This window comes from Boleophthalmus pectinirostris, unplaced genomic scaffold, assembly GCF_026225935.1.
Source record: "Boleophthalmus pectinirostris isolate CB_2022bp ecotype Guang Dong unplaced genomic scaffold, ASM2622593v1 HiC_scaffold_744, whole genome shotgun sequence".
Taxonomy (NCBI): Eukaryota; Metazoa; Chordata; class Actinopteri; order Gobiiformes; family Gobiidae; genus Boleophthalmus; species Boleophthalmus pectinirostris.
In genome coordinates this window covers 1-25,000 of record NW_026571492.1, presented here as the reverse complement: position 1 = coordinate 25,000, position 25,000 = coordinate 1, and the positions used below count along the sequence as shown (strand labels likewise).

At 37.7% G+C, this 25,000-nt stretch overlaps 5 protein-coding genes and 3 non-coding genes across 8 annotated transcripts; 2 read left to right on the top strand and 6 right to left on the bottom strand.

Moving 5' to 3' along the window:
• Positions 1–3: 3 nt before the first annotated feature.
• LOC129412241 (islet cell autoantigen 1-like protein) lies at positions 4–3,680 on the bottom strand (the record flags this gene model as incomplete). Its single annotated transcript, XM_055165407.1, has 6 exons — positions 3,592–3,680; positions 2,934–2,967; positions 2,703–2,853; positions 697–769; positions 491–614; positions 4–55 (listed from the first exon to the last, which is right to left on the bottom strand). Coding segments are annotated over exons 2-6 (408 nt in total), but the record flags the coding sequence as incomplete, so codon positions are not given.
• Positions 3,681–4,170: 490 nt separating this feature from the next.
• Positions 4,171–8,435, bottom strand: wdr12 (WD repeat domain 12). The gene is made up of 13 exons (XM_020917174.2): positions 8,279–8,435; positions 7,983–8,077; positions 7,725–7,819; positions 7,535–7,641; positions 7,318–7,433; positions 6,696–6,850; positions 5,785–5,830; positions 5,615–5,700; positions 5,381–5,521; positions 5,204–5,309; positions 4,724–4,856; positions 4,478–4,550; positions 4,171–4,389 (listed from the first exon to the last, which is right to left on the bottom strand). The coding sequence occupies exons 1-13, from the start codon at positions 8,317–8,319 to the stop codon at positions 4,312–4,314; spliced, it is 1,272 nt and encodes a 423-aa protein (XP_020772833.2). The 5' UTR covers positions 8,320–8,435; the 3' UTR covers positions 4,171–4,311.
• Positions 8,436–8,756: 321 nt separating this feature from the next.
• nop58 (NOP58 ribonucleoprotein homolog (yeast)) lies at positions 8,757–12,593 on the bottom strand. The gene is made up of 15 exons (XM_020917125.2): positions 12,436–12,593; positions 11,992–12,068; positions 11,838–11,890; positions 11,530–11,654; positions 11,308–11,444; positions 11,042–11,106; positions 10,836–10,970; positions 10,623–10,768; positions 10,309–10,435; positions 9,945–10,108; positions 9,726–9,860; positions 9,579–9,640; positions 9,345–9,496; positions 9,109–9,254; positions 8,757–9,040 (listed from the first exon to the last, which is right to left on the bottom strand). The coding sequence occupies exons 1-15, from the start codon at positions 12,478–12,480 to the stop codon at positions 8,975–8,977; spliced, it is 1,635 nt and encodes a 544-aa protein (XP_020772784.1). The 5' UTR covers positions 12,481–12,593; the 3' UTR covers positions 8,757–8,974.
• On the bottom strand, positions 10,173–10,255 carry LOC129412243 (small nucleolar RNA SNORD11B). Its single transcript, XR_008633622.1, has one exon. It is a non-coding gene; the product is annotated as a small nucleolar RNA SNORD11B (small nucleolar RNA).
• LOC129412242 (small nucleolar RNA SNORD11B) lies at positions 10,497–10,581 on the bottom strand. Its single transcript, XR_008633621.1, has one exon. It is a non-coding gene; the product is annotated as a small nucleolar RNA SNORD11B (small nucleolar RNA).
• A 446-nt stretch (positions 12,594–13,039) lies between the features above and the next one.
• On the top strand, positions 13,040–16,278 carry nufip1 (nuclear FMR1 interacting protein 1). The gene is made up of 10 exons (XM_020917091.2): positions 13,040–13,369; positions 13,744–13,829; positions 13,913–14,014; positions 14,128–14,190; positions 14,275–14,351; positions 14,440–14,532; positions 14,611–14,798; positions 14,869–14,991; positions 15,158–15,372; positions 15,469–16,278. The coding sequence occupies exons 1-10, from the start codon at positions 13,150–13,152 to the stop codon at positions 15,844–15,846; spliced, it is 1,545 nt and encodes a 514-aa protein (XP_020772750.2). The 5' UTR covers positions 13,040–13,149; the 3' UTR covers positions 15,847–16,278.
• Positions 16,279–16,749: 471 nt separating this feature from the next.
• LOC129412240 (cilia- and flagella-associated protein 47-like) lies at positions 16,750–24,995 on the top strand (the record flags this gene model as incomplete). Its single annotated transcript, XM_055165406.1, has 28 exons — positions 16,750–16,893; positions 17,164–17,318; positions 17,416–17,531; positions 17,609–17,747; positions 17,833–17,917; positions 18,004–18,144; positions 18,224–18,399; positions 18,784–18,887; positions 18,961–19,190; positions 19,325–19,535; positions 19,606–19,834; positions 20,015–20,110; positions 20,238–20,415; positions 20,483–20,579; positions 20,702–20,918; positions 20,993–21,237; positions 21,367–21,497; positions 21,875–22,000; positions 22,096–22,227; positions 22,315–22,392; positions 22,861–23,013; positions 23,141–23,212; positions 23,285–23,480; positions 23,586–23,662; positions 23,773–23,986; positions 24,057–24,273; positions 24,722–24,839; positions 24,963–24,995. Coding segments are annotated over exons 1-28 (4,110 nt in total), but the record flags the coding sequence as incomplete, so codon positions are not given.
• On the bottom strand, positions 18,591–18,662 carry trnad-guc (transfer RNA aspartic acid (anticodon GUC)). The gene has a single exon. It is a non-coding gene; the product is annotated as a tRNA-Asp (tRNA).
• Positions 24,996–25,000: the final 5 nt, after the last annotated feature.

Below are 25,000 nucleotides of genomic sequence, written 5' to 3'. Positions count from 1 at the left end.
CCTAAACGTCTCCACTTCCTGGTGCAAACGATGCAATGGTGCACATAGGGCCATCCTAAATTGAGAAGATATTAAAGTGCCTTTGTCAAATTGAACTATTCATTTTGCAAAAACACAGTTAAGATCATTATATTTAAGACTTTACAAAACATTTTACAGTCAAAAACATTTGCATTTAAATTGTGACGAACTTTTGGACAGAATTCTCCCTAGTGTGATGTCCTCAATATGGGACTCTCTAAAATAAATCGCTCAACTTCCAATAATTTTCAACATATTTTGAACTTTTCTTCACAAATTGCCTCTTACATGGTCTAAACCTATAATTTATATTTCCAACTGGTTACAACACCAAATTAAAACAAAATTAGAGAATGTAATTTTAACATAACTTAAGACTTAGCGTGATCCTTATAGGAATGATCTGAATAAGAAATTGCAATAGAAAATACTAGTATATATGGAATTTGATGTTTGGTATTTTGCTAACCTTTGCTTGGCAGAGGTACACAAGGCTTTGCTGGTGGCGTTCATCATATTGCCAGCTTTAGTTTTATCATGTTCACCCTGGAAATGCAGAAACAGCCCCAGCTCATTTTCTTCTTGGGATAACCCTGAGAGAGAGAAAAAAACATACAATAAGACAAAGACTGGTAACTGTATTATTTGTCAGGAAACCGTTTTGAGGGAACTTACTTGTAATCCTTTGTTGATATCTCTCTATGACCTTCAGGAGCTCTGTGCATGTAGACTGAACTGAACGGAAGAACTGACGGAAATAAAACAAAACATGAGAATGAGAAAATTTTTTATTAGTACTATTAATCTACTGACCACAAATAAAACACAACTGCAAATAGGCAAATTGCAATGACAAAAAATGTGTTTATTCTCTTAAAGGGTCTATATTATGCAATTTTGAGACGTATATTCTAATGTTGTTTCCTCATCAAAATCATATCTGGAGTTTTCTTTCATTCACACATGTTTAACAAACAAACCCTGCATATTTAGGCATTCTGTTCCACGTTGTGATGCCATACCATATGGTAATAACACAGGATGTGCTCCATTGTGTTTTTAAACTCCATACACCTTCACTTAAAAAAGTAAAAGGTAGCTTTTAACAGAAACTCACAAGGTAGAAGAGAGCATTTTGAGCTTTGGAGATGTAAACAGACTAATAATTAAGGGTTACTTAAATGTGTGAGTGAAACAAAACACAAATTCAGGTATGTTTTTGATGAGGTAACAACGTTCTAGCATGACTCAAACCTCACAAGAGTCAATTTTGCATAATATAGGATCTTTAAAGGGGCACTATGTAACTTTGTGTAATGTAACCTACCAATCTACTATATGTATAATAATGTTTTTATATTGTCGCAAAATGCCTTGCACAGTGCAAGGCATTCTCAGGAACATTGACATGACAATTTATCTTTTAGCTTGTCATCGATGACTAGGCTAAAAACAAAACCTAGCATACAACATGTGGTTTCTAATAGTGTCTAAAAAAAGTTTGGGTGGTGGCAACTTTAACATGTTACTTATTAACAGTAAAATAAACAGTTTGTGCCTTGAGTGTATTATACCTCCCTCAGTAACAGTGGAGCACCTGTCAGATGCAGGCTATACTTGCTTTGATAGATCTGTACTAATGTCCCGGTCACTACGGACACGCTTTTTAATGTGCTCCAGTGAAGCGTGGGGCTGCATCCAATTCAGATAAATCACACTGGCTCTGACTCAGTGATATGTCAGAAGAAACACAGTGGCCAGTAGCGATAAACACCCAAATCAATGGAGTAGTGAATAAAACAAGACACTTTTGTAACCGTGAGTACAAAACCTGAATGTTTACAGCTGGTTTGATTGGCATAATAGCACATATAAAAGCCACCAAGCAGAAAGCTGATATAAAAGTCATGCTCAGAGGCGATGCTGTGATCACACTGAGAAGAAAATCAGATTACCAAATGAGGCGGCTCTGCAAAAGAACCAAATCTAATAAACGAACAGTACGAAAACTCTAAATGAAAATTATGGAGATTCACTGTGATATAGATCTGCTTTGTATTCTTGCACAAATGCTGAATCCATATATTATCATTTTACAACTTCTTTTACGGTCAAATGGTATGTTTGAGGAACCAAGGAGAGGCACAGTAAAGCAGCACTGGGACAGAAAAATCTTGTTCCTACGTCAACAATGGGTTCCCAGTAACAGTGAAATACTACCACCTCCCAGTCTCACGGGACGCCCTGTCACTTCTAAATGCCAGTTCTCGGCCAATCAAATGGCTCTTTTGTTTGCTGAGAATCAACACAGCAGACAGACACACACTGTACTTTTTTGAGCTAAACTAGACTAGTGTGTGCCCCCCTCATATCCCCCTCTAAAGGTGAATTAAATATAGTCACTGGTATAAATAATACTTGTTGTTTGTTGTAATAATCATGTTCAAGCAGGCTTTTAAATTGACTGTTTTAAAATGAGTGTCAAATGTGGTATTTTTACTCTAAATATTGTTTTACAAAATTATACACCCAAGAACTACCTGTGCCACCACAGTTATTTACTTAAACCTAATAAGAAAACATGACTCATTTTCTACAGTTCAAATTTCACTTCATTAAACTTATTGTATTACCTGTATTAGTTTTATAGTAATATATAGTAGCATATTGCACAACTTTACCTCAAGTTTTGCATCCAAATCTGCATCTGATGCCACCACATACTCGTCTTCTTTTTTCCCAGTGGCTTTAATCAGCACCTGCTTTGTTTTCCAAAATTTCTTCTGCATTCGAGCCATCACAGAGCTGTCGTCCAACATGTCCCCCATAAACCTATGCATAACACATCAAAACAGAATAATATCATCAGAAATTAAAACAAGAGCTATTTTTTGTATAATTTAAATACATACCCGTCCATTGTGGCTTGTAGGTGTTAAGATCTTTCTGCAAAACACAACATAAAGTCAAGAATGAATAGTTTCCTTGGTAAAGTCGCTGTCCCTTTAAAAACGATGCATGACGATGTGTACTGGTGACGATTGCGTATCCAAAATTATTTTATGCTTTATTTTCCATGCATTTTTCCATCACATGCAGAGGCCAAAGTTAGACAGCAGCTGGTTGGTTATAATTAAGTTATAAGGGTTTATCGTGAGCCGCCGGGACAATAACACTTTGGAGCTAATCTAAAGCTAATCTAATGTGGTTAAAGCAAGCATCAGACACCTGCTTTAAGGACACAGCACTGGGAGTCAGCTGGAACAGGGCAGGTGTAAGAAAAATACCCTACAGGACAGAAACAAAGCAAACTACGGGTCAAAGCGATTGCAAACGGGACAGTTACATGGCACTGGGTTTAATATTTGGAAAAAGATGCAAAAATAAAAGGATGATCCGAATATCGTATGAATAAATGCACTGAAGGAGCTAGCAGTAGTAGCACGTAGCTTGTCTTGTGTGACCGTAAAAGCGTCGCGGCTCGTCATCTTTAAAGTGAACGATGGGACAGTCAAACGAGTCCTTATCTGTTATAAATATACGAGTTTGTAAGGGTAATCTGGACACTACCTTGTCTTTGATCGCGTCCAGCTGTCAGAGCATCTATGGGGTTAGCCTCCTCTGCCGATAGCCATCATCTTCTGAGTCAGAGAAACAGGATATGCAAACAAGCTATGCCCGGTCGAGACGCACGGGGGCGCTGCTGTCCTCAGTGTACGCAGATCGTCTATTGAAACACACCAATGCGTCTTCACTCATTCACAACCGAATTTCTCCATTTTGTTCATGATTTTAATCTCTTTTACTTGGCCAAATTGCGCAGGTTAAGTAGTTTGTCTTATATTCTAAAGTAAAAAATATAATAGCAAAGTAAACGGCATATTTTTTAAGTAGCACACTTGAAATACAGAGTGATGGCTTACGTTTTGCCTTTGCTGACCTGAACAAGTCTTAAGAGGAAAGGGTATGTTAGCAGAAAGATGACAGAATCCCGTTTAAAAGGAAATATGTGGGCATTGTTGAGTAGAAAAACATCACAAGGAATTACTTATATGTAAATCACTTTTTGAATTACTTCACTTCTTTACCACATACTTGTAATTTGAAGTGTTATTCCAAATTCACCATAAGAAAGACAAATATGCAGTATTCCAGGAAATACATTTATTTTAGTTTTGTGGATCACATAAACCACTCACATTTCTATAATTGGAAGGGTCTGTGTCTGTCACATTATGACACATTATATATTAACAATAATGAATGTGATTAGATGTAATTGCAGCTCTTCTACGCCCCTGCATCAGTCTGACATGGAGAGTATCTGTAGGAGTACAACTTGTTATCTGCACCTCCACTTAGCATAAGCTGCAACAGAAATAGAAACCACCAGCATTGATTAGCAACACATTTTAAAACATGATATGATTGGGTCTTGTTTGGTTTTCTTTCTTACCCCGCTTTCTGTCCAATCAACGCAAAAGACTTTGTCCTCGTGCGCTGCCAGGTCGTACAAAGGAGCTTTACAACTGAAACATAAGCAGATTCAAATCAAAATACAAAAAAACAAAAATACACTTATAAATGTAAATCATTTCTTTGCCATTGATTTAGTGAGCTATGTTAGTCCTATGCAATCCTTACAATGGCGTTGGTGGACCCAGAGGAAATAAATGTCTTGAGAATGGCCTTGTTGACATACCTTCTAGTGTCCCACAGTTTGACCATGTTGTCAAGGGAACTGGAGACCAGCTGGTGCTCGTTTGAAGGTGCCCACTTTACAGCAGTGACCCAACCAGTGTGCGAAGTCAGATTGAGCAGTACCAGGGCTCCGTCTGCAGGGGAAGGAAGGAAATGCTCAGAAAACATGGCAGTGAAAACACACTCTGCACTTCTTTAAATCAGGGAAATTGTTTAGCTAAGTTTGTAGGTCCTTCCTGTTTTTCAACCTTTTAACTTCAGCAGGGCCCTCAACTTCAAGTTTAATATAGGATCCAAGAAATTAAACAGTAATAAATATTTGGGAATCATTTTTCACATCAAAGGGAGGATTCTGTAGATTTCCCAGAAGCATACATTTTATACCTTTGACCCTACATTTCTGCATTCTTTTCTCTGACTCAGTATCTCTTCAACTTAGTTATTGAAAAAGTAGATTTGGCAATGGGAACATTCTCAATACCTTTAGTTCGAGGGTCCCAGAGTCTTATGTGACGATCAGTGCTGCCTGAAGCCAACCGTCGACACAAAGGCGAGTAGGAAATACTGTTAAAAACTTTACTACCAGTCTGAGAAGAAACAAAAAATATTAAATACACAATCTTATTTGTAATGGCAGCAGTGATTTGATTGTAGTTACCAGTGTTGTCTTCATAATTCCTGATTCCACATCCCAAACACGAATTGTATGGTCCCAAGATGCAGTGCACACTTCGTCAGTATCAGTCCATAGGGCAGATGAAACTGCTTCACTGTGTCCAGATAACGTCATGATTGGTGTCTGGATCATTTTAAACAGGCAGATTAATAAAGCTTAACACTGTATATTATCTGTGCTAATAAAATGTTTATAAATCACACTGCTAGAACTCACTCTGGTTAAACCCAGCTGTTGTGTCTTTTGTTTCTTTCTTGGTCTATCAGCTGGCTCTTCAACCTCATCCGCCTCATCTGTTGGTACTAATTTAATGATAAAAAATATTAATATTTTGTCTTATGTATTACACATGCAGTTACATCTTAATTTCCAAAGCATTAGCATACCTGCCGACCAGATCTTTAACATTTTGTCCCATGAACCACTGCAGAACTAGAAAAAAAAAACTAAAGTCAAATCTGGCGTGATATGTCATATTTAATCATAAACATGAGCTGATGGGGGCTGTTAAAGCACCCATATTGTGCTGTTTTCTGATGTTATGTTGTTTCCTCATCAAAACATATCCAGAGCTGTTTTGTTTCATTCACACATGTTTAACACAGAAACCCTGCGGAGTGGTCTTCTGCCACATTTGCTGCCACATATGGTGTAAAAAGCCTATTGCATTTCTAATGTCCATAGCTACCTCTTTAGCTAACTCCTTAGCTAGCCTCTTGCATGGTCTCCATGGATACAGAAAAAACAAACAGCTCATTTCACAAAATCCATCAGTCTCTTACTTGTGTCCTTTGAACTGCATATGCTCCACTTAGTTGGTTAAAATCCCATGATGTGATGTTAAAAACTGAGCTCAAAAGGCAAAAAGTTCAAAAACTGTTCATTCTGGGAGCCAGGTAGTCACAAAAGCAGCCAACCACTGTTGTTATAATAAAAAATAATAATAATAATTTTGAGCAGAGTTCTTCTCTAAAACAATAAAAGAAACTCTGTTCTGCCTTGTTATCTCCAATCTCTACTGATGTAAATGTAAAAGGCAACTTGAAAATGGCCACTTCCTGACATCACAAGATGGAACAGAGCATTTTGATTCATGGAGATGTAATCAGATTAATAATGAAGGACTACATAAACATGTGTGAATAATAATAATAAAGGATTACTCAAACTGTGAAAAAAAAATGTGTGAATGAAACAAAACAAAACTCCAGGTGTGTTTTTCATGAGGTAACAGCATTATAACGTGGCTTAAAGCTCACAAGAGTCAATTTTGCATAACATAAGAACTTAAATTTACCTTTGTACCAGTGGGGTCTGTAGCAACTGTATCGACACTCGCTGTGTGCCCCCGACAACAGTGTCTGGCAGTGACTTTGTTCTTTTCTGAGTTCCACTCCCACAAAATGACATTGTGGTCCAAAGAGGCAGTCAGGAGCAAAGAAGTCAGATTTTCTAAAAAAATAAAAAGACATTTTAGACATCTAAGCTTTAGATATACTCACTCACAGCTATAATTATTTTTTGTAATTTTCTTTTTTATTTTCTTAAGGTGACCAAGTGTATATAATTAAAAAATAACTTTATATGTACATGTTTTCATGGTACTACCACATATCCATATATATACAGTTTTCTCTCTCAGAATACTTTATTTTACCTATAATTTCTTAGCCCTCTTTTTATTCTTTTCATCATGCATAATTTTCTTTTCCTTCTTTTTTATTATCCTATTTGTTAAGCACATTTAATATTCAATTTTAAGTTAAAATTTCATTATTTAGAATCAATATTATTTTTAGTTATCATATTCATTTTGAAGTCTTATATTATTAATTTTTATTTCATTATTTTAAATTACTTTACATTACAGGCTTTAATTTAAATTCTAAAAGCTATAAAGATTACTTTTTCGATCTCACCTCTTTTGACCCAGGCTACATCTTTGACAACGTCTGTGTGCCCAGCGACTGTTAGTACAGGTTTGCCCTCCACAGACCAGATTCGGGCAGTTTTATCGTATGACCCAGTGAGAATCCTGCAAAACAACAGACATTATCATTTATAACACACAAAAACCACAAACATGTATGACTACAGTATTATTATAAAACAAATGTCATTTTAGCAGATAGTTACCATTCTGAATCTGCTTGTACAGAACTGATCCAATCGTCATGCATCATACACTCCTCAGGCTCAGGGGCTGTGATTTTCTCCACATACTCAATCTCAACTACATCTTCCTGTAATAGACACATGTAACATAACTTTAGAATGACAGCAAAACAATTGTCATTGATAAGAAATATCTAAACAGAATACTTACTGTCGATATACCCTCTGTTTCCATATGGGTGGAGAGTGGTGTTCGTAAAAACTGTCCTTTAACCAAGAAGTCAAAATCCACCTTCTTGTGAGATGCTGCGTAAATAATGGCAAATAACATTATTAGCCATTAATTACAAGATAACAAAACTTTTTATTTAGACAGGCTTAGACATATGTAAACAACAGTACAAGTACAAGTAAGCCAATACACATAATCATAACCATATAATTGTTATACATATTTATCATAGCCTACCATGTTTTGCCTCAAGTAACTTATTGATGACATTGCTGAGGTCTTGAGTTTCAGATCCAGCGGGTATGGAGAACGGAACATCATCTACAAGATACCTGTGAGAAATGTACGATATTAAAAAAGTTTATCAATTAAAAAGCCAGACGGTCTATAAAATGATAAAGTAGGATAGAGCAATGAATAGCCAGAATCAGCATCACATCAGCACGTTTTACATGAGATGCCAGGTTAGCAGTCGAAGCTAGCATGCATGTTTACCAATTTCGCCTAGTCTAGGGATTAGGAAAGTCACTTACCGTTTGTCTTCTGTGAAAAACCTTGCTTGTAATTGCGACATTTTTATAACTGTGTAGTTTAATTTGGCTGTAGGTTCGCTAGATGTGACTACAGCCTTCACAACATACCAAATCCACGCAAGGGAACCATGTGGTACGAGAGCTAGGCATTGTAGCAGAGCACTGAGCTAATCGATGTTCAAAGAGGATCTTCGTGTAATGTCTGTTCACCACAGACCATCATCTTGGATTGAGGTTTTAATTTTCAGCACTGTAAACATAACTATTCACGCTAATAGGAGGCTTGAAAATAACATAACACATACTTAGGCTCATTAATATGGACTTTATAGTTGCCCTAAAGGTATCCAAACTGACCTTATGCTTACTTAGTCCTATTAATTCATACTAGATACACTAAACTTTTAAAGTACACAATATGTTTTTATGTTTTATACGTCTTTGATGTGTAACAAGATGACAACACAATCACATATACATTTTTTTTTTTTTTATTTCAACAGGGCCATTGTCTTACTAGTAAAATGATAGCATTTGTTGTACAGAACATAAGAAGCATTTCTTAAAAGCAAAGGTTACAATTCAGGATCATCCAGAAACACTTGACATATTGCCCTGCTGACAGATGATTATGATTAAACAAAAAAACAAACATAAAAATCTAAAAAATATATATACACAAATGTGCCATCTTCTTTACTCATCATCTGCTTCCTCTTCCTTTACTTTCTTTTTCTTCTTCTTTTTCTTCTTTTCTATGGACTGGATAAAATGAAATATAAATTAATATAAAAAAGCAAGTGTCACTGATAAACATGTATTTGCCTTACCTCTGATACTGGCACTTCCATCTCTTCCTCCTTTGCTTCCTGCTTAACGGCCTCTTCAGCGGCCTCGTCTGATTTCTTATCTTTCTTCTTCTTTTTCTTCTTCTTGGGAGTCTCCTCAGAAGCTTCTGCTGTTTCAGTAGCTTCTTCTAAAATTAGAGTTAAATTAAATTATAAGATTAAATATACAAGTTAGACAGATAATAGCCAAACTCTGAACTACATTACTAATAACATACCTTCTGTTACTGTCTCCTTTTTAGACTTTTTGGGTTTGGGCGCTGGTGTTGTGGGCTCAGCGTCTTCTGGCTCCTCTAGCTCTTCAATCTTCCTCTTCTTTGATGTGGATGGGATTGTGGAATCGCCGGATGGATCATATACTTTCACTTCACTATTGGATGTAGTTAAGCTCAGTCAGCAATATTTAATGAGGGGGAAAAAAAAATTATCCAAAATGTGAATAGTCTGTGTACCTTTTGTGAGTGTATTTGTCTGCTTTGGCCATTGCTTTGCCTGTACCACTAATTCGCCTGATCTGTTTGGAGAAACAGTACAAATAAGAGATTGTAGTACTTTTTACATAGAAAAACAATTTAAGGAAAGCGCTAACTAACACATACTCCTTTCTCTTCAAGCTGACGCAGGCGGGCTTCCAACTTGGCTCGGTTCTCCACACCCATTTCAGCATTGGTGTCTTCTCCCAGCGCGTCATAACGAATAGCCAGGGCCGTTTTAGCTGCCAGCATTCTGGATATCTTAAAAAAAAAGAAAAAAAAAAGATGTCTGATTAGCTATAATGTTTACTATAACTGCATTTAAGTAGTAGTCAGTGAACCCACCTTGCCCTTGTTCTTGGCAGTGGTCTGGCCCACTAGAGATGCATGGTAGATGAGACCATATTTGGGTGTGTCTTTGCGAGTTTTGAGGGCTCGGAACAAAGCTTTCTCTGCTCCCAAGATCTGAACTGTTGAGGCGGGGTGCTTTGCCAAATTCAGGAGAGAACCTGCATGGCACAGGAACAAACTAAAAATACAATTGCCCCAAGTGCCCTTAATAAATGTCAGTTTTACAAGCTCAGATGAGGTAGTGACTTAGTACCATCAGTCTCTATCAGGAAAGTGACAATTTGTCGCCATCATCACCGCTTGGTTATTGTTACTATTATTATTTTATTTTTTTCAGTACAGGTCTATGTAAACTCACCTGCATGAGAAATAAGTCGCGCTCCAACTAGCTCTCCCACCATTACTGTCAGATTTGGAGCAATGGCCATCATCCTGTTCTTTAGGTAGTCATACAGCTGCACTCTGTATTCTGTAATCTCAATCACCTGAAAAAAGGACAAACAGGTGAGCCATGGCTAACTATATTATCACAAGCTAAGCCCACACGGACAGTTCAGATGAGGTAGTGACTAAAAAGCCTACATGATTTATTTCAGGATAAAGACAAAAGTCATTATCATCACCACTGCCCCTTCTATTTGCCTTAAGGTGTTTCAGCTTACAAAGTCATACCTGATCACAGAGATGACTGATGTTGGCGATGTCCTGTTCCGACACCTCAGTTCCCATGGAGATCTCTGCAGCCAGTTTTACCTCTGCTTCAATCTCCTCAGGCAACAACTCTGACAAATCACTGCCAGCCACATTTGTTCGATCACCTAGACAACATGATTTTAGTCATTTCAAGTTCTTTATTAATCCAGCCACTACAGTCTAAGATCGTACCAATTTTTCTGACAGTTTTGCAGTAGGCCAAGTTATCTGTGACGATTTTCCCCAGCTCAGGGAAGTGCCAGCCATACCACTCTCTGCAGCGCATTATGTAGTTGTTCAGCTCTTTATCCAAATCATCCAACAAAGCTGAAACAAAATTAGTTTGTTAAACAATGGTCAGACCAAAAGATTTCACTTAATTACTCACTCAAACTTACAGATGGCTTGAACAATCATGGTGTCAACTTTGTCTGGACTGAACTTCAACTTGTATCGAGATAAGCTGAAAAGAGATAAAAATGTTTTTTTTAAAATACAATAAATAGACACACAACCCTTTAAGGACTTTAATCGAGCCTCAGTGGTAGTGACGAATGCTGAAAATGTATTCTACAGGTATTTTCAGACAGCAAATGTAATCATAGGCATAATTCAAGTTAGTTACCTATGAGCAATCTATGAGCTATCTATGAGCTTAATTTACCTGTGAGCTAAACCGAGGGACATGGCACTGATATCGCGAGCAGGAAGTCCAGTGATGAGACCCTCCATCTGACTCCTGATACACCTCATGAGCTCCGCCACAGCAGGGCTGTGGACACAACTGATGTCCAACTTTTCCTAAAAATAAATAAATAATTAATTAATAAAAAAAAAAAACATATTAGGATCTTGACAAACTTGACCTTCTGTTAATCTCACTTACTTTGATAACACCACCAAGTTTAGCATCACTGATAGCCAGTTGCTCATGTGCTTCCTTGGCAACGATCTTTTTGAGGACCTTCTTCAAACTCTTGCCAATTTTTCCCTCAACAAGAGCAGTAGCAGCTGAAAGACAAAATATTGGGCATTGCATTGGCATTACTATTACATTTTAAATATTATATGATGTCAAGTAGTTATTAGTCTCAGTGGTAGTGACGAATGTTGTGAAATCTTCATCTTAATTCTGACACACAAACACATCACAGAGCAGAAATAAATAGTCATGTCCATGGAAAACAATCTTACCTGCCAAGGCCTCTGTGGTGTCTTGAAACTTCTCAAAATGCTTCAACTTGAGACTGCAAAGAACAAGTAGATAATATTTATCAAATACAAAAAATGCACTACGTATTTCATTGTATTAGCATTATTTTAAGCGTATTCCAATTACATTACTCACACTTTGTTCGCCTTTTCAGGTGTTTCGAATTCTTTATACAAGCTGTCCACTTGTTGCAGCTTGGACTCATCGAGGACCTAAAATTATATTGTTGATTAGATTACACATGATTTAGAATTCAACAATTTCTTCTGATGAGTTGGATCTACAGAGCGTGCTGCAAGCCCGTTATAAGCTTACACACGTGGTGAATTTTCATGGGCTCCAAACTCAAACTAGGATTTGCTGAAGTGACATCAGCAACTATACAATAAGTCCATTGTGCGATAAGAACTAGTATAACAATGTGCAGATGGCATTTTATGGCGAGTACAAATAATAATAAGATACCTGAAAAAGGAGTGAACGAAGTTAGCTGTGATGCTAATCTGAGCTAGCCGGTGAAGTGTAAATTAGAACATACTGAAAGGCTGTGATGATTACAAAATTAAATCAAATACGTACTTTGAAGATTGCATATCCAGCGGCCGTCTCAAATAAAACCAACATCTTGACAAAACACTTTGATGGCCCTCTAAAGAGAGAGCTCTGCGCTTCTTCTGATCACCACGCTGCAGCTCGCAGGACCAGCACACATGTGGTGATGTAGGGCATGGAAAAGTTTGGGTTGCCAGATCTGCTCTATCTCTTTTTCAAGTGGTCCCTTGAATAAACAATATTTGGATTAAAATTAGCATTATCATGTCATCTTAATATTAAAATGTTTGTCAACTACAAACCAAGAATAAATAGAGTAAACAACTAGTCTATTAATATTTACAACAATATAACGGCTTAAATTACAACAATTACAACGGCTTAAATGTGTTGTGTGATGGCAACCCGGGGGAGATATCGCGAGGTTCAGCACGCGAGAACATATTTTTTTTATATGATTTAATATTTAATATTTAATTTTAAAGTACACTTCAGCTGATGTAATTAATATATGACATAAAATGTATTCACGCCTTACTATGCTACAGGCCTACAAAATGACTAAATTAAGATTTATGATAATTTCTTCTTTATCACATCCTGTTTTGGCGGAAGTGACGCATTGGGAAAACTCAAGCAAAACACGCGCACGTGAAAATGGTGAAAACGTGAAGGCGACTTGAGTTTTATTTGCAAGAATAACTTAGATTTACCGAAGGACACGTTTAAAGTTCGAGTAAAATGAGTGAGTCGGGACATTACCCTCCTCCAGATTTCAGCAGTCCGCCCCCGAACACGTTTCAGCAGCAGCCCAGGGCCAGCAGCTTCCAGCCGGGCATGTGGACCTGGCAGGAGACCCCTTCAGAGACCAGCTGGGGCTACAACAGCAGTTACTACGGAGCTACAGCGAGCTACGGGTCACAATCTTTATGGGGAAGCTATGGCACTAATGTACCACACGGTGCGTAGACATTAAACTCAGCCAGTGCCTTGAAATTAAAGCATTGGTTTTCACTCATGAATCGTATGCATGTCTAGGGTTATATACCATATTATGTCTGTGTAATCCCTCAGACGTCAGGTAGGATCAATAGCAAAAGAAAAAATAACTTCACACTCTTTTGCTATGCCATATTATAACTAAAAATCGAATTATCTCATTCAATAGTTTTAGTCTCATTCAGTGTTTAATTATTTAGTTTATTTGTGAGATACACATGCACACCGTTCAGTATGTTGTGAAATTCTTATGTACCTTCCAGCAACATAAACACAGTAAATACTTACAGGAGGAGAGAGTTAGGAGTGTTTAAATCCATTGTCCTGGTTGTTTAGGTCAAAGCTATGGACATCAGTGGCACCAGAGAGGAGGACACGGAGGAAGACAACATTACGGAACCCCGGGAAATTATGGGAACAAAGTATGATAATAATCTGAAATATTTACTTAATTTTTGTCCTTATGAGTGTCTAATAGAATGTGTCTTCATTACATCTTTGCCAGAAAAATAAGAAGGAACCTGAATTTCCTTATTTCTGCGACACTTGTGACCGAGGATTTAAAAACACTGAGAAGTATAATGAACATATGTCCCAACATGTCAAGGTAAATTATTAACTTTTATATTTGGATTCTACTGCAGACTGTATAAATACAGCATACAGTCTATGGATTTTACTTTAATATAGTTGTATTCACTTTATTTAATTACATTTCAGTGCTCTGTTCCTGACTGCACTTTTATGGCTCATGAAAAAATTGTGAACATTCACTGGAAAAATGTAAGCCTGCAAATATGTTAGACTTTTACATTTTTGTAATCTTTAGTTTCTATTTATTCATCAGTTTTGTTATTCTTTTTGTAGAACCATGCACCAGGAACTAAACGGATCAAACTGGACACACCTGAAGAAATTGCTAAATGGCGAGAGGAAAGACGAAAGTATGTGTTTAAGATTAAGATTAAAAGACATGTTGTGGAATCATCATTTTGAGACAATTTTTTTATGTCAATTCACTTTAAATACCAGGAACTACCCTACACGCGAGAATGTTGAGAAGAAGAAAAAGATGATGGAGATGAGAGAGGAGACAGGAGGTGTTCTCGAGACAGCTCAGTTTGGGTACGTTTTCTTTCTGTCCAGTATTTAATGTAAAATGTTGAAATTAGATATATTTACTTTTTATATTGTTTTCCACAGACGAATGAGAGGAAGAGGACGGGGTAGGGGACGTGGAAGAGGCCGTGGTTGGGGAAACAGGGGGTCTCAGGGTTGTTATCAAGAAGCTTTTCATACTTCAGGTGGTATTGTTCCAGTGAAATCACAAACACCAGCAAAAATCAATAGAGATGGAGATCCACTTGGGGTGTTAGCTTCTGGAGACCATGGTGAGTTTATTTTGTGATTTATAAATGGTTAAAAAAGTACAGTGTTTGACAATGTAAAAAATGCTTACAGATTCAGACAAGGATGATGCTGCTCCTGAGAAAGTAGTTGTGGCTCCTAAGCAGATCAGTTCAGCATTGGGATCTCTGATGGCAAATTATGGGTCAATGAGTGAAAGTGAGGAAGAGCCTGACTGTAAGTATACATTTCTGCATGGTCTAGTGTAATAAATAAATAAATAAATATATATATATATATATATATATATATATATATATATATATATATATATATATATATATATATATATATATATATATATATATATATATTAATAACTAAACATTTACATTTTCATCAGCTACTCCAATTCAAAAAGCAAATGAGCTAGTACAAGAAAACCAGACCATCCTGAACAGCATGACAACCAACTCCCAGGGTAAAGCTTCAGGAACAATTAATACAGAAAGAAGTGATAATAGAAGAGGACAAGGAAGACGAGGAAGGGGAGGGAGGCGTGGTAGAGGACGTCATCAGGCCCCACCACAGAAGACGGGTCCCACTCTGCTAGAGATGGTAATTATACATATAATAACTATATACAATATACATAAAAATCCAATTTATATGTATTTATAACTAACCAAACTGTTTTTATTTTCTTTTGAACAGCTGTTGGCTCCAGATATCCGTCACGAGAGAAATGTCTTACTGCAATGTGTGCGTTATGTTGTTAGAAATAATTTTTTTGGACTGGATAACAAGTCACAGGAAGATAGTAAAAAATCCAGCAGTACAAATGGAAAACGCTCTGAAAGTGGTAATGTTCATACAGATGTAAATCAATATGTTTCACATAACTGTACTACTGTACATTCAGCCCAAGAGCAAGATAGCTTGGAACAGTTGGCTGGTCTTGTAGAAAGCTCCCTAAATGCAGCTGAAGTTTCACAAAATTCAAATATATCACCAAGTATGAACTGTCAAAATGAAAATACATCTAGTTATCAAACTTACGATGATGAAATATGGGAGAGTGATTTGAAATAGCATACTCCTTTGTATGGTTGTGGTGTGGTTAAGATATAATTTCAAGCAGCTGTAATATTATGTAATGAATCCTTTTGTGTTCATTTATGTATGTGTTATACAATTTTGTACAATAACATTTGATTACTTTTCATTTAAATAAATGAGCCATTTTGTGGTTTGCTGTATCCGTTAAGGTAGTACTTGCAGTATTTATCAGCATGAAATATTATAGGTTGTTGCCCTTATTAGTTATTACTAGGATATTAATTGCAGTGTATTTCACCAACAAAAATGCAGCATCACTTGTTAATTTTCGAATTATATTATTTTGTCCATACGTTTGCATATTGTAATTATATTTAGTCAAAAATTATTTGATTTCTTACACCTTATTTTATGCTGTTCATCTCGTATACCGATTGTTTACTATTCATGTTTTATGATGCACCACCACATTGTTAAAACACATGCCTAGTTTATAAATTTTGTTCTAGACCATGACAAAGCTTTTTCTGACTTTTTTGTCTAATTCTGACCTCGATCAGATAACCTTTGCTATTATTTGAAGTAGCCTAAAATCACAGTAGTTTTTCTTAGAATGGTACCATGTATTTGCCTATAATAACAACCATACTTTGGAATACCATGTATTCATTACAATGTACTACAATGATTACTATTCATTACTATTGCATGATCTCTGCACTGACCAGGCGGAGCGCTCGTGAGTGTAAAATGAGCGCCCGTCTCCTGGAAACCACCTGAGCTCTGCCCTCAACATTTGGCTAGCAACGGTCCACAGAGACCCGTGTCTATCGGAATGCGAGGAGACATTTATAAAACTCAGCTAAAACCACTTTTGACTGTAAGGACTGTAATCATTTTCAACTGCACTAAGGAGGCGCCAGGTGAGGCCTCGTCATGGCGGACGCGTACGTGAGAGTCGACCCTCCCGTTATCAAATTTGTCGATGTGAAAGTTGGACAAGTTTATAAAATTAAAGTGACTGCCACAAATATAGGCAAGAAGTTGAACAGAATAACATTTCAAATGCCATCCTCCAAGGTAAGATGAAAAATATCTTCTCAAACTAAAGATAAATACAAAGTTAAACTGATGGCTAAATGCTAACGCCAATTAAGAACTCAATTAGCTAACAATGTAGCTAATTCACGTGGTCTAGCTGAGGTCTGCTGCCACTTTACCGCAGAATGGGTGACTCCTAATTTGTTTATTTTACTTTTTAATGCTTTATAACAAATGTTCTTATATTTATAGACACTTTGCTAGTTAATATTGTGTCTATAATTACTACTTTTTCCGTTTTTCTCGCAGTTGTTTAAATTTACACCAAGCAAATCAGACGCGATGGTGGTTCCGGGCCTGCATGTCAGTGGTCTGTTGGAGTTCAGCCCAGAGAAAGAAGAGCATGTCAGAAGTGCTCTTATCGTTCATACAGACAATAGAACAATAGAAATCCCAATTCAGGCGTAAGTTTTAACGATAAAAATGTTGTTTTGGCGGGTTTAGTTTTGTACAATAAAATAATATATTTTTTTTATGTTTCCCCCCAATGTTTTACTGAAGGTTTCCCTTGATGTGTTGTTTATTAATGAATACAGTTGTTGATTTTGGCTGTGTCGCTGCCACAAGTCAAATTGTCAGCAAACAACATAGCATAATAAACCACGGTTCTGCTCCAGGTGAGTATTTATAGCCCTTTACTTCTTTAGTAGTTACTCATGTTTTTTGCTTATTATTTTTGTGGTCTGTTCATAAGGATGGTTCCAGGTGCAGGAAAGTGAGGATCCTTCAATCAAAGTCACACCCAGCGACGGTGTAGTGGCGGCTGGCGCCACCCAATGGATTACAGTGGAACTGCGTACTGATATAATGAGGGAAATCAACTACGACATCATGTAAGATAAATTGTTTGACAATATTACTAGTGAATATAGTGAATACAGTATAGAATATAAGTTTTTACTTTGTTTCTGCATTTAGTGTAAAACTCCAGAATTGCTCCCCTAGCATTCTTAAAATTAGAGGTAAAGTGGTGGACGAGCAACTGATGATTTTTGACTTGCAGGTAGTGAGTTTTGGTCTTACTTATTTTGTCTTAATATTTCTTAAGTATAAGAATAATGATAATAATACATACAAATTCTGAAATAGGGGGTTCCTCTGTCCTGTTTATGGTTCGGACCAGCCTATTTTGGGACTTCTTGTGAAAAAACTGTGGTTCTGAGGAACAATGGTCCCCAGGCTTGTGACTGGATCTATGTGCTACAGGCCTCTGTGTCAGGGACAGAGCCAGTGAGTTAACAATAATTTTAGAAAACAATTGAACATACTACAATTATTTCACTGTTATTATTTATGTTTTGCTTAACAGGGTACAGACCTTCAGTGCAGCACGACTACAGATGCTGCCCTGCTGGAAAAAATGCAGAACTGCAGCCTGTATTCTCCAGACATCTCTCAGGTCTTCATGTGCTCTCCAACACATGGTCGACTGGGAGCTTATGATCAAACCACTCTAACATTATGCTTCAGCCCAAGTTGTAAGAGGTAAAACTTAAAGTTCACACTTGTATCTGTTAAATATGATGCTTGTTTTGTTTGGTTTGTGCCATCTATACATTATTCCTTTCTGCTAAGTTTAACTTTTGCCAAATGAGGCCTTTTAAAATATTAAGGAAGTAGAATATGATCTGTGGATGGTTAAAAGTAAACATTTGTGCAGGGAAAAAACTTTGTTACTCCCCGTCGGGGAATCGAACCCCGGTCTCCCGCGTGACAGGCGGGGATACTCACCACTATACTAACGAGGAGCACATATGTATCAACAGGAGGGGCATGTCTTTTATGTATGTGTGTGTGTGTGTTTGTGTGCGTTTGTGTGCGTTTGTGTGCGTGTGCATGTGCGAGAATCTCAGAGTACATGTCTTTCAGGTTACACAAAGAGAAAGAGAACTGTTGTCCATTCAGACAAGATTACAGCCTTTTCCTATTGTTTGAGTCTGTGGGCAGAAAACACGGGTTCACTCACCAAAATGGTACTAGAAGCTATGCTAAAAAATAAGTATGGTATTTAGTAAAAAAATAAACTCCTGCTATTCTGTCCTTCAGGCAGCACTGGTGTGGAGCTAGCAGTTACAGGCTCTGGGTTTCCTGTGTCTCTTGTTCCGAGTCCTTCGCAAAAGTTTAACTTTCTCACATGTGTCATTGGAGAGTGCATGGATTTGCCCTGCGTCCTGCAGAACCTTTGCCCTCAGCTTCCTATACACTTCAGATTTCGCAAATTGCCACATTTTAGCAGCAAGCCATCTGCAGGGATCATAGCTCCTGGGCAATGCAAGGTACCAGTGGAAATTATTTGATCAAAATATGTTTCCTCCTTTATGAATATATCTTATACAACAAGAAACTATGTGGTAAAAAAACAAGATGTGAAATAATCCCTGCAGAGTCATTTACTGTGCACACTTTTCAGAATATAGTTATTTCCTTCAGTCCAAGGCAACAAGGAACTTTCCAGATGCTTCAAAAAATAGATGTCCTTGGTCAGGTCAGGCAACAGAGAGGGTCTAGCCCCAGCAACAGGTTTGAAGGACTCCACCTTCGCCCATTTCATACCATTGTCCTGCACTTGTCAGCGGTCTGTGGCAGCAGAACCACACATCCTTTACCCCAGCTAAATCCTGGTAAATGGTAAAGAAACAAAAATGTTTTGTAGTTATTCTCAGGTAGTTGTCATTGTTCTGTGCATATTAGGCATTACTCCATTAGTTACTAACCCAACTGGACTGCATCCACGGGTCCGACTGAGTGACATCTCACTCTGTCGTGAGGTGGTGCCAGCTGCAGTCCTCAGTGCGGACAAGACGACGCTACACAGGCACCACAGAGAGAAGTCTACCATCAGCAGAAAGCTAGAGTTTGTGGCTTTCCCAAATGACAGAGCTCAAAGCCTGAGGCCTCCCACACCACAAACACAGCGCAGGTAAATCCCTCTTAAACACTTTAACTAGAGGCATTTTATATGTGTATAAATGGATGATAAACATGACCATAAAAGAAATATAAATGTTACCGGGGCATGTAAAATATTATATATATTCAATTCTTTCGTCTCTGTATTGTAATTACTGCAGACCTGAAGTTATGAATTCTTTCATTTTAGGACCATCTTCACTGATGTACCCCGCCATTGTTATGTGGACACCAGCTATGCCTTTACTCAGCAGGAAAAAGAAAAAAGAAAGAGGAACCTGCAAATGTATGCTGATTTATTTACTTTGCGTCGACAGAGACGTCAACAAAAACTTCAGCAGAAGTATGTTCATGCTGAGATTTACTTCATTTGAATGAAAACTGCATTTTGACCCTGTATGTTTGCACAATAGGCAGCAAGGAAAAATAGAGAACGATGTGGATATTGGCCTTGAGCCATCCCAAGGTCTTGTGCCTCCTAAACTTTTGTGCAAAGACTTTGATCAACGAAGCACTTCTTTCTTTTGGTCCCAGAATCAGTTGAACGGCAAAGACAACAAGGCGTCTATCAAGTACAAACTCATCAAAGAGGTGAGAGATGCAATCATCCATTATGTCAAAGGTTGCAAGTTATACATTTTTTAATGATCATTTGTAGGTTTCAGGGCTACTTAATGCAGTTCCATCTACAAGCCAGGAGATGGCAGAATGTAACAGGACCCTGACCATCCAAGAGTTGTACCAAGTTGTTATTGGTTAGAGATAAGAAATTGTGAACAATATATTTATATTACCACTAAATGTATTTTCTCTCTCAATGTTTAACTGAGAACTAATTGTCTTGAGTCTTTTTTTGATTTAACTCCCTTCTCCTCAGGGCCATTGTCAGTAGACTTTGGAGAAGTGTGTGTCCGGTCAGTGTGTACTCAGACACTGGAAATGATCAATCATCTGTCCACACATGTCTGGGTCCAGCTCGAGGTGGACTGTCCCGAGCTTCAGGGCTCTTCACCAGCCTCTTATGTTCTCCCACCTCACTCACAAGCAGCACTAACCTTGACATTTCAAACCTCTGAGCTGGGGGAGTTTTATCGGTGTGAGAATGAAACAGCATTTTACACAGAGTAATATTTTGACTTTTTAAAATATATTTTTTTCTAATCTGCAGGACTGTGCCTTACACTATGAACCAGAAGCATCCTGGTCAGATTTTGGTCCAGGCGCAGGTTGTTCCTGTTTCTTTGGAGCTGTCCACTGACTGGCTTGTGCTTCACCCCACTTCCACTTTGCTCGCTCGCTCAGGGTACAGGAGCTCAGTGACCCTTAGAAACCACAGGAACCACCCAGCTGAGTTCACATGGAAACCAGTCATCACAGACAGTGGGATTCGGTTTTCCATTCGACCAGCTTCAGGTTTTAGTACCACTCTTTTAAGAAAACATGACATTGATCTTGCACATATTTTCTGTGACATACATAAATTAAAAAATACACTAAATTGTACATTTTCCTTATTAAATGAATCCTCTCCTTGTTGGTCAGGAGTTGTTGCTGCATATAAAGAACTGGACTGTGAAGTGGTGTGGCACCCCGCCTTCTCCTCCCCTGTAGAAGGAGATTTCGACCTGAGTATCCATGAAGGAAACAAACTGCGTTTGCACTGTGTGGCCAGAGTATGTATATTAGAGTCCCTTTCAATAGTTGTGGTAATTGAAAAACTTTCAGTTGATTGTATGTGTGACATTCTCAACTTTTGGAAAGTTAAAAAAAATATTTAGCTGGCCAGTTAAGTAAAAGTGATGAAATGTCAAGGGCTTTTCACTAGAATTCACTTTTTGCAGAGTCCCATTTTCCTATATGTTCAATCATACCAGCCCACATTTATCAGAGAGCCAGTTATTGATTTTTCTTCTGACAGAAACCTCACTGGACCCGAACCCAATTCAAGTGTTGCCTTTTGAGTAAAACTTTGATAAAAGACTTAGAAAGTGTCAAATGTGTTTGGGTATTGCATATCACAAAACAAGAGCATTTTTCACAATTTTTTCAGGTTGGACGCACCACCGTTCAGCTGACAGAAAAGAAACAAGTGACATTTGAATCAGTCCCCCTAAATATGACCTCTGTCAGAACTGCAGTGCTGCGTAACACTGGTGCCAACCATGCCTTCTATCAGGTGCTGTGTTTTGTTTTGTTCTGTGATCAGTGTAGAATGTTTATCCATCAATCTAGAAGTCATAATATTATGTCCTTTTGTTTACTTTGGAGCAGGTGGAGAATGTCTGCCCTATGCGAGGCATGGTTATGAGCCCAGCTGAAGGCATGGTGCCGAGAGGTGGGCAGACTATACTTAACATCCACTTCAACACAGATTCTGTCATTAAGTTTGACACCAGATTTGAGGTCAGAAAAACGAAGGCCTTTTGTTTTTGTTTAATTGTTTAAATCCAGGCAGTTATACCCCGATGATGTTTGATATATTCTATGCAGATAGCTCTGAAAGGCTTGAAGTCTATTGAGCTCACAGTGGGCGGATCAGTGGAGATTCCGAATGTAGAGATTAGCAGAGTAAGTTTTGAATTGTATTTATTGTTGTTAATTGGTGGTTTTCAGATTGTACAATGTGATGATGTCATACTCCCAGATGGGGGGCAAGAGCCAGTTTTCCCTATTGATTACATTGTACTTGGCCATGAAATATCCAAAAGGTAAATTCATCAATGTTGAACCTGGTACTTTCAACTACTTACTTAAACCCTAGAACTCATTGTATTACTACATAATGTTGCATTTTAACAATATTAATTTTGTTTGTATTAATTAATACCATTTTATAGAATGCTGAGATATCATCTGAAATCCACCAATAACCACTGGAAATCATGCCTAGCAAAAATGATTTATAATGAATATATAACTGTATTATATATTTAAATATAACCCACAAATTTGCATTTTGAACTAGTTAAAATAATCACAGAGCACTCAAAAAGTTCATGGTGAAAAGATAATATTATGCACTTGGTCCTTTTTCAGTCCAGTTTCCAACTGTATGGAGTCTATCTTGGTTCCCAGAGCAGTGTGCCCTTTACTTTGACAAACCACTCATCAGCTCCAGCCAGGGTCACCTTCAACTTGTCAGAATATACTGATTTTTCTGTTCAATCAACAGGCCTTTCAGCAGGTATAGTTAATATATGTATATTGGAGCGCAGACAAATTGCTGTTGAACAAAGCTTGATTATAAAATGTATATCAAGAATGCAGAGTTTTTCATATAATCAAATCTGGTAAATGTCCTTCTTAAGTGATGGAGCCTGGTATGCCTGTTGTGGAAATACAGCCTAAACAAACTGTAAACTGCTCCCTTGTCTTCTGTCCCACTCAGGTGAGTTATAAATATCACATTCTTTGTAAAATGTGAAATGCACCTTAAATTTGACTAAAACAGTATTTATAGGTGGCCAGCTATGATTTTGAGCTCCCCATGAGTGTCAATGGAATGGTATTTTCTCATACCCTTCCGTCCCGTCCTTTTTCATCATCCACTTTCTCCACCTCATGCACTTTGACATCTGGCAGCAGCAAAGCGACCATCCTGCCGATCCCTCTGCCAGTTGCCATAGCAACAGGTTCCAGACATGTAGAGGCCACAGGTGAGGTCATTCATGTAGACCATTGAGTCATTGAACTGGATTACTATGCCAGTGCCCAAGGTAACAAAACAATAAAGTTTCAATTCACTCTTCCAATTTCTACAGTGATTCGTGCTCCATTACAAATGTCTCCTGACAGTATACATTTTAATATGACTTCTATGTCTCACACTTACACTAAGGTACATTACCTGTTTTATCTTTTACGTTTTTATTGGCAAGTGTACCATGTTTTTACCATTTTGAGGAGGGAACTACATGAAATTAAAGTAATCCATTTCCTTCCAAACAGACAGTTGTGCTAAAAGCTGATTCTGAAGAAAACATGTGCTGGAGTTCTTCAATGCAGCCAGATGTAAGTTGGTGGATTGACTGCCATGCAGCTGGAATCTGTACTATTGATGGAGACGAGCCACTGTGCACAGTGTCTCCATCCTCAGGGAGACTCGAGCCTGGCCAGTCCATCTGTTTGTATGTCAGCATTAGATCTGAGAGATTTCAAAGAGGTTAGACCACAAATCATGCTTATTTGTTTCACTGAAATCCATTATATCAATTCTGTGTAAATGTTTTTAGTTCCTGGTGCAGTGACAAAACTGACCCTTTCTCTTTACCTGGGAGACAAGCAGCAGAATGAGATCAGAGACCATAAAAAAAAATACAGGGAGTTGTCCATTACTGTACACCATCTCCCCCACATCACTGTGCACCCTCCGCAGCTCCTGCTCACTCCAGTGCCTCTGGGGTGCAACATGACCGTAACACTCACTGTTGTGGCCACAGGATACCTGAGGTTGGTCTTCTTTGTTGTGTGCAGTTTCAAACATGACACTTAAGAGACAAAGAGACAAATGCAATGTATGGTTGTCTCCAAGGAAAGCAAAAGAAAACATTTTGTGTCAAGGGCAGCATCACCGATGCGGCTGACAAGATTGAGGTTACTTTATAACATGAGCTATCAAACTTGATTGACTACATTTTTTTCTCCCTTTGTCCAAACATCAACACTGTTTCACTCACCATAATTTTCTGACTTCCATCTTCTGGATGTAAAATATGCCTCATGTTATTGTTGTTCTCAAGTAATTTTGCTGATATAACCAAACATTATTATTAATTGATCTTTAATTAAAACATGTGTTTATTTGTTGCCTCTACTGCATCTACTAGTGCATTTCTGTTAAAGCCTGTTTGGTAATAATAATGGTAATTAAATAGGACATTGTTTTTTTTTTCCTCAGTGGCACACACATTACAGCTGAAATTAGTGATGTAGAGCCAGAGAGTGGGAGAAAACAGCAGCCCCTCTCACTGACTTTTCCTCAGGGAACACAGATTCCTGCACAAGACCAGAACAAGGTATTGCAACAATTAGGTGGCAACTGACAGAATGGACAAACACTCAGTGCTCTTGTTTTTGCACTTAGGTGTATACATATTTATCTGATGCGTATGTCTTTTTGTTTGTTTTTTTAATTAAAGAACTCAACAGGGATAATTGAAAAAGAAACAACCTCTCT

Coding starts and splice junctions, on each gene's coding strand:
- wdr12 (XM_020917174.2), bottom strand. CDS start 8,319: ATGTCGCAATTACAAGCAAGGTTTTTCACAGAAGACAAACG. Junction 7,642..7,724: donor AAACAGAGGGTATATCGACA/GTAAGTATTCTG, acceptor TGTCTATTACAG/GAAGATGTAGTTGAGATTGA. Junction 5,522..5,614: donor AACAGCTGGGTTTAACCAGA/GTGAGTTCTAGC, acceptor AAAATGATCCAG/ACACCAATCATGACGTTATC.
- nop58 (XM_020917125.2), bottom strand. CDS start 12,480: ATGTTGGTTTTATTTGAGACGGCCGCTGGATATGCAATCTTCAAA. Junction 9,641..9,725: donor GTCAGCTTGAAGAGAAAGGA/GTATGTGTTAGT, acceptor TTCTCCAAACAG/ATCAGGCGAATTAGTGGTAC. Junction 9,041..9,108: donor TGGAAGTGCCAGTATCAGAG/GTAAGGCAAATA, acceptor CATTTTATCCAG/TCCATAGAAAAGAAGAAAAA.
- nufip1 (XM_020917091.2), top strand. CDS start 13,150: ATGAGTGAGTCGGGACATTACCCTCCTCCAGATTTCAGCAGTCCGCCC. Junction 14,533..14,610: donor CTCGAGACAGCTCAGTTTGG/GTACGTTTTCTT, acceptor TGTTTTCCACAG/ACGAATGAGAGGAAGAGGAC. Junction 14,992..15,157: donor AAGTGAGGAAGAGCCTGACT/GTAAGTATACAT, acceptor CATTTTCATCAG/CTACTCCAATTCAAAAAGCA.